The sequence below is a fragment of the Triticum dicoccoides genome, chromosome 4B, assembly GCF_002162155.2.
Source record: "Triticum dicoccoides isolate Atlit2015 ecotype Zavitan chromosome 4B, WEW_v2.0, whole genome shotgun sequence".
Taxonomy (NCBI): domain Eukaryota; kingdom Viridiplantae; phylum Streptophyta; class Magnoliopsida; order Poales; family Poaceae; genus Triticum; species Triticum dicoccoides.
In genome coordinates, this window is record NC_041387.1 from 443322941 (window position 1) to 443336534 (window position 13594).

Consider the following 13594-nt stretch of genomic DNA (forward strand, 5'->3'; position numbering starts at 1 on the left):
CACGAGATAGGGGTGCGCGCCTTAGGGGGGACCCACTCTCGTGGGCAGCCCGGGACTCTTCTGGCCCAACTCCTATGCTCCGTGGTCTTTTTTTGGTCCATAAAAAATCCTCAAAATTTGGCACGTCAATTGGACTCCGTTTGGTATCCCTTTTCTGTAAAACACAAAAACAAGGAGAAAACAGAAACTGGCACTGGGCTCTAGGTTAATAGGTTAGTACGAAAAATCATATAAAATGAAATATAAATGCATATAAAACATCATAGTTGGATAATATAAAAGCATGAATACTTCATAAATTATACATACGTTGGAGACGTATCAGGTGGTGGCGGGGCCTTCTTCCCCTTCTCCCGTGGCTTCCGGCGGCGCGGGACACAGGGCCGCGATGTGGAGCGCCTCGTTCGCGCGGGACGGCGCGACGGCGACCCGGGCGGCGTGCCGGTGGCGCGGCCATGCGGCGGAGCGGCGGCGGCTGTGTGGTTCTGGAGGCGCAGGCCTGGGCATGGGGCGGGCGAGGTGGCTGGCTGCTTCGAGGCTTCCTTGTCAGATCCCGGCGACAAGGGTCGTGGGCCGCGGCGGCACGGGCTGGGGACGGTGTCCAGCTAGGCTGGGCTGACCTCTAGCATGGTGAGCCGTGTCGGCTGGTGCGCTAGTGGCGGGGCATAGCTGTACGGGCGCGGAGGCTGCAGATCTGGTGGTGGTTGCGGCATCGCCCGTGCGGTCGATGCAGATGGTGGTGGTGGTGGTCTCTGGGAGGGGGCGGCGGCAGTTGTCGGCCAAATCAGGTGGGATCTGGCCCATGGCTGTCCATGGGCAGTTTGGGGCTGTCCCTCGGAGTCTCGGCGGGGATGTGGGCTGCCACGGCGTGGTGGTGGCTCATGGATGTGGTCTGGATCGTGTCACAGCGGCGGCTGGTCATCTCCGAGAGTGGCGTCGGCCGTCGGTGAGCGGCCTTTTTCGACCTTTGATTCCTCCCCTCGTCGTCCGGGCTCTACCCTCATCTTAGGGCTGGACCGCTCCCAGTTGTGGTCCATTGCTCGTCTCGCGCCCGTGGCTGCAAGACAGAGCTCGTCTCGCGCCCGGCAGTAGGACCGAGCTCGTCTCACGCCCGGTAGCAGGACCGACTCGTCTCGCGCCCAGCAGCAGGACCCACCTCGTCTCGCGTTTGGCAGCAGGACCGAGCTCGTCTCGCGCCCGGGAGCAGGACCGACTCATCTTGCGCCCAGCAGCAGGACCCACCTCGTCTCGCGCCTGGCAGCAGGACTGAGCTTGTCTTGCACCCGGTGCAGCAGGATGGGTGATGGAGGCCTTTTTTGGGCCGGACCTTTGGGTCTCGGTGCCGGGGGCCGTCCAGGGGTGTGTAAAGGAGCAACCTTTCCACTCATCTCTTTGGTTAGGGTAGCGACGGGTCTCGGGTGCGGTGGTGTCAAGGTCTTGGATGCCGGGGCGGCGGCCCTGGTGGTGGTAGCGCGGTGCTCATGGGCAGAGGCCGTGGCTTGGTGCTGCCCGGTGACCATGACCGTGTAGGCGGCATGGTGGCAGGGGTGTGGCATTCGGTGGTGATGAGTGTTTGCTGGGGTGAAAACCTGTTCTATCCTCGGACGGACCGGCGGCGGCATAGCGCGTTACTTTCTTGAAGGCGTCGTCGCGACTCTCACCGGTCATCGTGTCACTCCAGAGGAAACTCTGACCCCCGGGTCAGGCGGTGGCGGCGCGCTAGCATCGTAACCTTCTTGGAGGCGCAGCCTTGAAGCTCACGGTTCGTCATATGCGGCTTCATCTCTTCACGGTGGCGTGTTCCCGGTGGAGGTCCCTGATTGCTCTTGTAGTGTTAGGGATGGTGTTGCTGCGCTCAGCGTCTATGTATCCCGCCTTAGGTGTGTACGTGTGTTGTCGTGGGGTGTTCTTGTACTTAGGCTGTGGTTGATCTATGCTTTATATAAAAGCGGGGCTAAAGCCTTTTCGGGTATAGTTTGGTTGATTTGACCGGCCGCAAGGGAATTGAGCGATGGTCGCTGTTGGAGCAACCCGTAAACGACCACATTGCCTTATTTTGGCTTACATATTTAAATTGTCTTTAAGATGATCACCAAAAAAAATTGAAAAATGCACTCTGCCCGACGAATGAAGTTACACGCGTTTGGTCGTCTCCGCGGGCGTCAGATTAGTTTTTTTTATCGGACGGTTGGCAGCCATTACCACTCTATTGCAACTCGGATCCTATTGCAATCCATTCAACCGCAACAAGGGGTCTGTTGTAGACCCCGAGCCGCCCCCAGTTCATCCCCGCTGCATAGATCTTGAGCACCACCATGTGCATGTGCCGCCGTCCTGCGCCGCCGGTTGATGGTGACACCCCGCGCCCACCTCAACTTCCTCTTCTCCTTCCTCACCTTCTAACCTCGCAGCCTCCTCTGCCCCTTTGTAGGTCGCGCCCATGGTGCCCACTCTATCTGAGCTCGCGCGGGAGGCCACGCTTCGCCGCCAGTCATCGGCTGTCGGACACTTCCTCTGCCATGCTTCTTCTCCACCCAGCGTCGCCGTCCTTGCGAGACTCTGCATCGTCGTTAGCAATCCCAACATCGCTCGCGCCCGACGTTTGTCTCCGTCGCCGATGAACCTTCAGACCCCTAGCCGCCGCCTGGATCACGAGTTGTGACAATCGACATAGACGGGTCTTTCTACAACAACGGCGGTGAACGACTGGGTGCTCAGAGCGGTGACTTTTTTTGCAGTATAACCTCGGTTGCAAAGAAAGATTTCTGCAACATCAGCCATGTTGCAAAGTGGTGCTCGGCAGACGACGATGTTTTTGCAACGTCACCTCTGTTGTAAAGGTTTATGCAACATCGCCTTTGTTGTGATTATCATGGGCGCTTGGTCGCTTGATGGCGTTAGATCTGACGGCTTGCGGCCTGACTAATACTTCAAAAAACAACGGACCAACACGTAGCACACCCCAATAGAAAAAAGTGCAATAAAGTTGTGAATCTTTGGAGCCAAGCAACTTAGATATTTGGATCATCTTAATCTATAATGCCTGTGCACGATAACCAACATGTAATTGAATGATTAAGACTGTTATGGTACCCCATTCTGTCATGGATAAAATTAAGGTCTTTCGCTTTGATATCTCATAAATATACATATGTTTCTGAGCGTTTATGTTTGTACTGTATTTATAAAAAAACTTTGTATGCCAATAACTTTTGGCATGCATAAAAATCAAGGGCGGAGGTTGCTTAGGAGTACAATGCAACTATTTTAAGGAAAAGAAGGGCATAGAGATTTCAGGCTATGTCCAGGCTTGATAGTGTTGGTTTTGCGCAAAAACTGGCCTGGGGATTTGCCATGATGTTGAAAGAACAGAACATGGAATTTGTCTATAAGATTTACCATGATGTGCATACAATAGGTACCATCATGCTCTAAAAAGTACTTCCTCCGTTTCTAAATATAAATCTTTTTTAGAGATTTCAATAAGAAGCACATACAAAATGTATGTAGACATAGTTTAGAGCGTAGATTCACTCATTTTGCTCCGTGTATAGTCCGCATTGAAATATCTAAAAAGACTTATATTTGGGAACGGAGGGAGTACACACCATGGCAAATATAAGGATTTTGTTCTTTTGAAAAAAGATGGAGAATTTAGGAAATTGAATCGACAGATGGCAAGATTTAGGGATTTTATTCTCTAAAAACATAGCAAATTTATGGACTTGCCAAGATACAAAAGATAAATTTGCCACATGATCAATAATTGCCATGGCATACAATTTGCATTGGTATCTATAGTACAAATGCCATGGTGAATACATTTCTTGTGATGGCCTAATTAAAACAGGATACATGCGTGAAAATGGTTGTGTACTCCTGGGAGTACGCACTCCCGCTCCTCATATACCACATAGATGAATTTTTTATACCTTTTTATTATTTTTAATATACTTCATTAATAATTACTGGATACCCCAAAATGAGTTTCATGAAAAAAGTCATGTGAGTCTACATTTTCTTAAAAGGTTCACGTATATATTGATTTATTCGTATGTGAAAAATGTACGTATAAATGTTATTTTTCAACAAATTTATATTGGGGTATCTTAGAATATTTAATGAAGTATTCCCTCCGTTCCTTTATATAAGGTGCATTATTTTAGGCACGGTGACCAAAGCGCATAATTATAGAAGTGTTAGGACGACGAAATTATCCTTAGCAAATCTGTTGGTTAGTGGCAAGTAAATCAGTGAGTCCAGAAAAGTAAGAGATACATGGAATCGAGAGAGAGATAGTTTCCTTTTTTCATATAAGAAGAGATACAGGAAATCAAGAGAGAGATACTTTTCTCTTTTTGGAGGGATAAAAAGGAAATTATGAGGATTTAGAAGAAATGCATCTTACATTGTGGAGTTTTATCAAAAAACAAATACACCTTATATAAAGAAACAGAGAGAGTATATTGACAATGATAGAGAGGTACAATCAATGCGTACAACAGGTGGCTCCAAGATCTGTGCTCGCCATCGGACGGCTAGCGACGCTTTGCGCGAGAAGGTCACAAAGCTGACATTTGCACGTTATAACATTTTCGAAAAAAAAAACTCATTCGTTTTGGGAAGCTTTCGCCTGGTCCGGCTGGAGCGCAACCCGGGTCAAAAGTCGACCACAACCAGAGGCATGCGCAGCACGGCGGCAAGCTTTCTCCTCCAAATTCGATTCGAGTCAACCGCGAGGGCGAGGGCACGGGCGGGCGCATTCGTCGGCCGCTGGGGGGAAACACCGCGGCGCACCGGACCGCACGCATCGGCGGGTTTCCTCTCCGCCGCACGCCCGCACCCCCGATCGACCCGAGGAGGAGGCAGAGGGAAGGCGACCGAGACCCATGTCGTGGCTCCGTAATGCGGTGCACCGCGCCGTCGAGGCGGGCGGCGGCGGCATCTCCCTCACCACCCGCACCGTCCGGACCGGTCTCGGCTACGCCGGGCAGGCCGTCGTCGGCGGCGCCAGGCTCATCAACGGCATGGTACGGCCCCGTAACACCATACCCCCGCCTTGCTCGCGAATCAGCCGCTTCTGGTCATCGTGATTATTTATTGTCGTGTTTGCGGCGCAGGGGAATCGCTACTACAAGAGCTTGAAGCTGACGGCCAAGAGGCTGGAGGAGGACGCGCTCTCCTGCAGAGGGGAGGAGAGGGTGCAGCTGCTGCGTCAGTGGCTCGTCGATCTCAAGGAGACGGAGCGCGCCGCCTCGTCGATGCCTGCCGACGGTCCCAATCAAGCCGCGCCAGTCTTGGTGAGAATCTCTGGTCTGGTTATAGTTTGACCCACGTTTTGGACTGCACTGGGTGATCGCGTAGGAAACTGTGCGCGCTGCAGGATCTGTACGTGGATTACGAGAAAGCGGATGAGCCCATGACCTTTTTCCATGTCTTCCTCTACAGTCAAGCACTCGAGTGCATTGTTCCGTCCATGGTGAGTTCGGTTTTGCGCAGTTCGATTACGCCAATGTGTCAGTTTCTGCCGTGTAGCTTACATGGGTTAGTACAGTAATTTCAAGCAATTAACTCATTTCTGTGGATCAGATTCATGAAGTTCCAACTGAGGAAGAAGTTTCACTACTCTCGGAAATTTTCGGGCATGTTCTTCAACCATTGGATGACTAGTTACTTGTTATACATAGTACTCAACTCTGTCCTTTTTTGGGGCTTGAAGGATAATCTGGAAGTTTTCACTCACATACTATTGTGGTCTGTGGATGCTCCCTGCAGAATGTGTCTTAACGGAGGGGAGGATGTGCACAATACACTTATGAGCAGCATATGTGACTTGGCAGACTTATTTTCATGTTACAATGATGAAGTATTGGTGCGTTCCCGTCTTATTCCTCTCAAATACACTTATGACCATCGACTCGGGCATTAAACTAGTACAATAGCAGACCTCATAGTCGCAATTCGATATAGTACCTTCATTTCAAAATATTAGGCAAATTTTGTTTCTTAAGACAGGTTTTGACTAAGAATCTCTTTGTTAATTAGTGGTTTGTGTCACATATGGGTTCATATAATAAGTAATTTATGTGAAAAAAAAACATATGTGCATTACGAGTTCATGTTTGAATGATATGTACTTCTCTGTTATCTTCTTTTCAGGCAAAACGCGATGAACTGCTTCAGTTTGCTCAATGTGCTATCTCAGGATTAAAAATAAATTCCGAAATTGCAAGGTTAACTAATTCGTTTGGGGAGATTGAGGAAGGGGCTGTTTCGGTCTCAACATTTGCATGGTTATTTACGTGCTCCCAAATCTTAATTTGTTCTTAATTCCAGATTGGATAATGAGATCATGCAGCTGCAACAAGAGATAAATGCAATTGATGCTGTGCGAGTTAACACGACCAGGAACCGTAATAAAGCATCTCCGAGGGTCCCTGAGGTAGGCCTTAATTTTGAGCACTTTCCCGTTCTACTTATGTTGCTAATATTAGCAATATCTTTTAAGTAAGCAATTGATATGGCTACCTTTCAGTTGTGCTAGCTGATTCTTTTTAGTGTGTGTGCTCAACTCATCTGGCCCGTGAAAACAAGAGAAATATAGCCTAATTTTTTCATGTGGTTGATTCGTAAGGTGGACTTTTTTCTGTTAGATTGAGGAGAGCAAATAGCATCGCGATAAAAAATGCTCTTGCTTTTTTGATTTTGCTTTACTTGTCACCATTCTAGATGAAATGGAATGTTCAAAGATGAAAAATCTTATATTTGTGCAAACACGAACATTTTTTTTATTATGCCCATTGGTAAATTCATGTGCGCTTGTTCTTTGGTTTCTACTAAAACCATCTTTGTGAGAGTATGTGCAACCCGGTGCATGTAGCTCCCGCTTGCGCAGGGTCTGGGGAAGGTTCCGACCACTCAAAGATGAAAAATCTTATATTTGTGCAAACACGAACATTTTTTTTATTATGCCCATTGGTAAATTCATGTGCGCTTGTTCTTTGGTTTCTACTAAAACCATCTTTGTGAGAGTATGGGCAGCCTGGTGCATGTAGCTCTCGCTTGCGCAGGGTCCAGGGAAGGGTCCGACCACTTTGGGTCTATTGTACGCAGCCTTTCCCTACATTTCTGCAAGAGGCTGTTTCCAGGACTTGAACCCGTGACCTCATGGTCACAAGGCTGCAGCTTTACCACTGCGCCAAGGCTCTCCTTCTATTGAAAACAGTTTATGAGAGTATGGCATACGAAAATTGAAATAATTGACTATTGGATGAACTATTAACCATTCCTCAGTAAGAACACAGTTTCTGGTGTAGGCAATGAATGATCACATATTAAGTGCATGTTTACTTAAAGAAGTGCATATAGTCTTTTGTGCATATATTCCGAAATCCTAGGCCCTCAAGTCCTCAGCAGCTCACTGAAGTTATTCGTTCCATACTTTCATCCCATTAAGTACATGTTGTCTTATACTATTTCCATTCCTCAATTATATACTCCCTCCGTCTCAAAATAAGTGACTCAACTTTGTACTAAAGTTAGTATAAAGTTGAGTCACTTATTTTGGGACGGAGGGAGTATAAATTAAGGGCTAGATTCATTGATTCGTTTCTAAATTCTGATACTCTTCATAGGACTTCAAAACTGCAGTTGCTGAGGTTCGTCTATGCTCCAGAATGGAAGACCTTGTATTAAAGAAGAAATCAATACACCCTGGCGACTCATTGGAGACTCATTTTCAAAAGGTATGATACTTAAATTAATTTGCCTTCCTGTTTTTGTTTTTTCCCTTTCTTTTTTTCTTCAGTTTCATAAATCTGGAATTCAGATTTAACACAGTATAATATTTGAGCTTTTTTTATTTGTCAAAAGTCAAAACATCTCTCCTTGCGCTCCTTTTTGAATAACACATGGTTAGTGTCTCAATATTCATTCCACAAAACATTGCAGGTCGATAAGCTGAAGGTTTTGTCAGAATCCCTTGCGAGTTCGTCCGCCAAAGCAGAAAAGCGTATAATGGAAAATAGGTTTTGGTCTTGAGCATTATCTGTGTTTTATATTTATTTATTTTCAGCAACTTAGCACATATTCATTTGGCAGAATGTGAATGCAGTGAAAGTATATTTGACTAATCTGTAAGCCATAATTGCTATTACTTGAAAAGATATGTCAAACACGAGAAGATAAATTCAGAATGCGGGTGCACTGAAAAGTTATTTGGAAAAATCTCGTAACATTGCTGTAGTAATCAAGGTGCATTTTTACCTTCTTCATTTATTACAATATTTTTCTTCATGTTAAAGACACAGTTATTTTACTTCATTTTACTTCTTTGAAATGAGCCTGTCTGCTTTATGGTGAAAATTTGTCGCCCTATGTTTCACAATGCAGGCTGCAGAGGGAAGAATCTCTTACCTTCAAAATTACGAAAACAAATGAAGTTAGTATAACTGAAAAGGTAACTTCGTTAGTCATCACTTAAACTATTATGGTAATTTCGTGTACAATGGACTGTTTAAACGAGCCAAGAAGGAATTTATTGTGCATCCTGATGAACAAAGTTCTCGGATTTCCTACAAAGTACCAAAAGTAATATTTTAACTTCATCATTAATATACATCAAACTGTTCTTGCTAAGGATAAACAAAGGACATCTCACAAGCTCTAATATTTGTCTTCAATAGTCTTGCTCTGGTCATATGGATGGCCTTGTCTGATTTATTTTTTTGTATTTTTGTAAAAGGAATTAGAAGGTGAGGTCTCTGGACTCCAGAAGCGAAGGGGTCAACTTGAGGTAGAACTAAGCAAAGTATGACCGCCCTTTCCTTTGCCACTTTAATAAAATAATAGTTGCAATCCAGTTCTTTCGATCCATTTCAGTAATTTGCGGAACAAAAAAATCTGGTAATATCTTGCTTAAGTTTGGAATTCAGTAATTTTTGTTTCATTTTAGAGAGGTAAACGAATATGTAATTCACCTGGCAGAGTCTGTTGGGTCTGGAATGGTCTATTCACGTTGACCTATTGCACCAGAAGCTGCATCAACTCAAAATGGATCACATTAAACTATTCTAATTATTCTATGATGATACATTAGAGATAAAGTTAATTGTACCTTTATACTGTACAGATCTTTTACGAGAAGATATCATGAGGAGATTTTTAGGGCTTAAAAATAAGCTAAAACTAGATTGCAGCTTTGAATTATGACTTGCTATCTTAGTAGTATCCCACAAATGTAATTATTTTCTGGCATCCCAGACATAATAATGAGCAACATAATTGGTGGATCTATCTAATGATTGTGGTCCTTATACAATATGTTAAGTATAAATAATACATCTAGGGTCCTATTACTCCTATATAACTAAGTAGGTGATCCCCACTAACATATTTATCTCAACATGCAGCTATGCCACCTCAACAGACAACCATGCATGGGAAAAAGCCCACCATAACATGCAGCTATGCATGAAAAATGCTCAATCTTTTAGTTGTATTATGCTACTTATATTCAATAAATATTAATAATTACACAATAATCATATGTATTTTAGCTCTCGTTTACCTTATTTAGAAGTAAAGTTTAATGTTCAAATTCTAGGCTGAATGAAGGCTCCACAGTTTTTCGTCTTTGCTTATTAGGTTTACTCTTACTGTTCGGTAGAGGCTTAGGCTCTGATTCCATGAGAAGCTTATTTTTAAGAGTGATTCTGAAACTCAGATTACAGGTAAATACGAAACTGAATGCGACTGTCGTGAAGCTTAAAAAAACTAGAGAGGAGAAAGATCAATTTGATGAAGCCAGCAATCAGATAGTGCTACACTTGAAAGCAAAGGTTTGGTAGCTTCTTCTTTGTTAGTTTCTAGACTAGAAAATGCTTTAGGGAAGTAAGGCTTTTCACTTGCTCTGTGTTTCTGCTATACGCTTACTTTAGGAAGATGAACTATCAAGATCTGTTGCTTCCTCCAAAGTAGAAGCAAGCACTGTCCGAGCTTGGATCAACTTTTTAGAAGATACATGGAAGTTGCAGTCCTTGTATGAAGAAATAAAGGAAAAACAGGCCAAGTATGTCGGCTTTTTCACTGAAAATTCCAATTGATGATTTCTGCGTGCAAACATTTATTGACATAAGTTTGTTGTTTTGAATATTTGCTGATTGCAGTGATGAACTGGATAGATGTGGAGTCTGCTTTGTGAATTTGATTAAGCATCATGTTTCCGCATGCGTGGTACTCTTGACTTTTACTTTGAAAAGAAGTGATATACAATGGAAAAGGGCCTTTTGCTACTACTTTTCTCATTTCATATTGTGTCTCAACTGGTTGTTTCTTTTGGTTCTCTATAGGACGAGCTGAATACCTCTGTAGATTGTATAAAGACCTTTGTTGACAACTTGAAAATTTTCAGTGACAGGTATAGTTGTCATTTTCGTTAATCTAGTTTTGTTGTACAAGGGTGAAGATACCTGTTTTGCTTATGCTATTAGTTGCGTGGACAGATCAGTATCAACGGATGATGGAGGTCTGTCGAAGCAATCAAACCCACGTAAATACCTCGAGGAAGAATATTTGGAAACTGAGAAAAAGGTGACCATTCTTTACCCTGCTTCCTGAGACAGAAGATTCTGACAGAGGACAACAAGATCTCTAGTTACAGCTGGCATCCAGAACAGTGTCTTTACGTTTATAAAAATTTCATTCCCTTGTGCTTTTGTTTCAGGTGGTAGCCGCATTCAGTTTAGCTGATAATATCAGAGCATTGACATTTTCAAATCCAGAGCGTAAAACCAGGTAATTGCTGTTGTTCATCAAGAATCAAGATAATGACCTTGTTCTCAGAATCGAAAAAAGCCCGGCTCTCTAAACACGTCTTCAACTTCACTCTGCAACCACACTAAAAGAAGCAGCGCCAAACATGTATGCAGGCTAGATGATCCTGAGGTGAAAAATCTGTTTGCCAGCATCGACAGGCTGCGGGTCGAATTCGAGTCGGTTCCACGGCCAGTACTGCAGATCGAGACCAACGAAAAAGAAGAGGGATCGAGACGAACCCGATCGCCCTCCTCCAAGGGCGGCGGCGGCACGCCAACCCATTCAAGAACCGAGTCCCCAATCGCCGCTCAGCTCAGGACGCGGCTACCGTCGGAGTCGGACTCGGAGCCGGGGAAGTTCGACCAAGATTACAGGGAATACGGGGCCGACGACATCGGCGGATGGGAGTTTGACGATCTTGAAGGCGAGCCGCGGTCTGGCTTCTAGTAAAGGCTCGAATAGTTGATGTACAATCATTAGCACTCAAGATCGGGGTATGTATGTGATGTGTACCACATAGTTGTCGTGTACATTATGATGTGCTTCATTTTCTCCTCGAAGACTTGTTGGTTGCATCCTGTGAAGGTCGCGTTGCCATCTGCACTGCACATATGTTGGGAGAAGAGCCGTTTACGGTGTTTGATGCGTCCACATCTTCATTGAAATTGACCATACTTGTAGTACTCGTTTTTCTAGAAAAGGAGGATGTACCCCCGGCCTCTGCATCTGGACGATGCATGCAGCCATATTATTAATTATTCACAGAAACCATACAAGGTGATACATCAATAAGCCTAAAACCACCATCTTGGCAACACCGTTGCTACTCCTATCCCCTTGATGAAGGCGTGCCGAATGTCCGGGCCTAATACCAAACAGACATCGCACCAAAGCCTAACATCTAAAGCCGGGTGTCCCATCCAAGCCACTACCTGGATTGGGTCCCACACCGGTCTGGCACACTCCCAGTGAGCACCGCACGCTGCAAGGGCCGTCACCTCCATCATCCCTCGGTCCATCTTCAGAGCATAGTTGCTGCACCAACCTTGCCAGGCCTCTCTGCCATCAACGCCACCATGACGCCAGACAGCTTCCTCCTCCTGCGCGAGTCCATCTCCGCGCATCAGACACCGAGTCTCCACAGCGCCACACCGTCGAGAACCGCCACCATCAATGTGGAAGATGAAGCACCGCTCCACCAAAGACGCCGTCCTCCGGTCCCACGAGCCCGTGTGCATCTCCAAGAATGATGCCCCCAAGGGGGAAACGACACCATAGAGCCGTCGTCATCCGATCTACTGATCTAGGGTTTCCCCCGGAGATAGTAGAGAGTGACCTTGAACTTCTCCACGGCGATGCCTTCAGAAAGGAAACGACGCAGACAGCGTCGCCGTCACCGGCCTTGGCCATAGCCAAAAGCAGGTTTTTACCCAGATCTAATCGAAGACCTCCATCTCTCGTGCACGGGCCGCCGCCATCCCTGCTGGGATCTCAACGAAGACTCTAAGGAGTGGATCGGCGCCGCGGCGTCGTCATCGTTGTGGCCGCCGTCACCGGCCAAGGGTCTCCCCCGATCCAAAGAGCCTCACCATCCAGTCACTGCCCACCACCCGGATCCGGCGAGCAAGGCCACACCGAAGCCCAGATCGAGCGGGATAAGGTGAAGGAAATGAAGCTAGCGCAGGTCGATCCAGATCTGGCGGCCGGCCGACGGATCACGGCCGCCATGAGATCCCACCACCAGGTCCTCGCCTCCCACGCGCCGGCAAGACGAGCAGCTCCAGGAGTGGTTGTCGATCAGAGGCGCCGTGACCGCTGCACCGGCCACCGCCACGGAGGCCGCACGTCCATTACCAAGGCCGCGAGAGGAAGATCCCGCCGCCGCTGGCCGCCGGCAGGCTTTGCCCGGCGACGTAAGCCAGCGGCGGCGAGGGGGAGACGCCAAGAAGGAAGCGCCGGCGGCGGAGATTAGTTTCCTAATCTCCGCCCGTGCCGCCCGTGAGGAGCGACGCGGGCGTTTTTTTTCTATGAGTCAACCTCCCCCTCTTTTACCCGTCTGCGTCTTCCTCCTCCTTTCAAGGCTTTGTTCTTTTCACCAGCTTTAGTTGACAGCGGAAAGACCAAAGATGCCGAGGATAATGGAAAGAAGAAAAGAAGCTCTCCGCCCTTTGGCTGCCTGCGCCTGCGCAAAGGTGCTGCTTTTGCTTTGTCAACCTCTCTCGACTCACTTTTGTGTTGTTATTGATCCATACGTGCTCTTTTTCTTCAAAGAGTAAATAGTAGTACGTAGGTAATAATTCGTCTCCTCAATTTACTGGGCTTCATCCTGAGTTGAGTCCCTGACACCGTTTGCGGCAAGGGCCAAGGCACTAGTAGCTTTATACGTGCATACTTTGATCCAGAACCTGCTCAAATCTCTCTACCCTACTACCTTTGGCAATATACACAGGCAGGAGTACATACATCTAGTTACTGTTTTTTTTTTTGACATCTAGTTACTGTTTGCTTTGCTCTTTGTGAAGCGTGAATTGTACTCTACTACATGATACTGCACAGGAGTACCAGCAAGTGTACTACAACTTCAATACACATCCACATAACAGTACGGCACACATACAACTACGAACGAAGGTCATCTGATCTAGTACTAGGAGGCAGGGAGGGAGAGTGAGTGAGCACAACTGCACAAGACAATCCCTGGACTGGCTGGAATCAATCAGCCTCCAAGACAGGGGGGCCACCACCCCCAACCCCATTCTGTTTTCTTGGATTCCTCCCT

The 13594-nt window shown here is 46.4% G+C and overlaps 1 protein-coding gene across 1 annotated transcript; it reads left to right on the plus strand.

Annotated features, from left to right (window-relative positions):
• The first annotated feature begins 4660 nt into the window (after positions 1-4660).
• LOC119290778 lies at positions 4661-11390 on the plus strand. The gene is made up of 18 exons (XM_037569428.1): positions 4661-5030; positions 5121-5300; positions 5384-5479; positions 5590-5642; positions 5776-5872; positions 6160-6233; positions 6337-6442; positions 7635-7745; positions 7951-8027; positions 8392-8458; positions 8744-8809; positions 9732-9839; positions 9939-10069; positions 10167-10233; positions 10350-10417; positions 10503-10590; positions 10724-10794; positions 10929-11390. Exons 1-18 carry the CDS (start codon positions 4890-4892, stop codon positions 11260-11262), a joined length of 1935 nt encoding a protein of 644 aa, XP_037425325.1. The 5' UTR covers positions 4661-4889; the 3' UTR covers positions 11263-11390.
• Positions 11391-13594: the final 2204 nt, after the last annotated feature.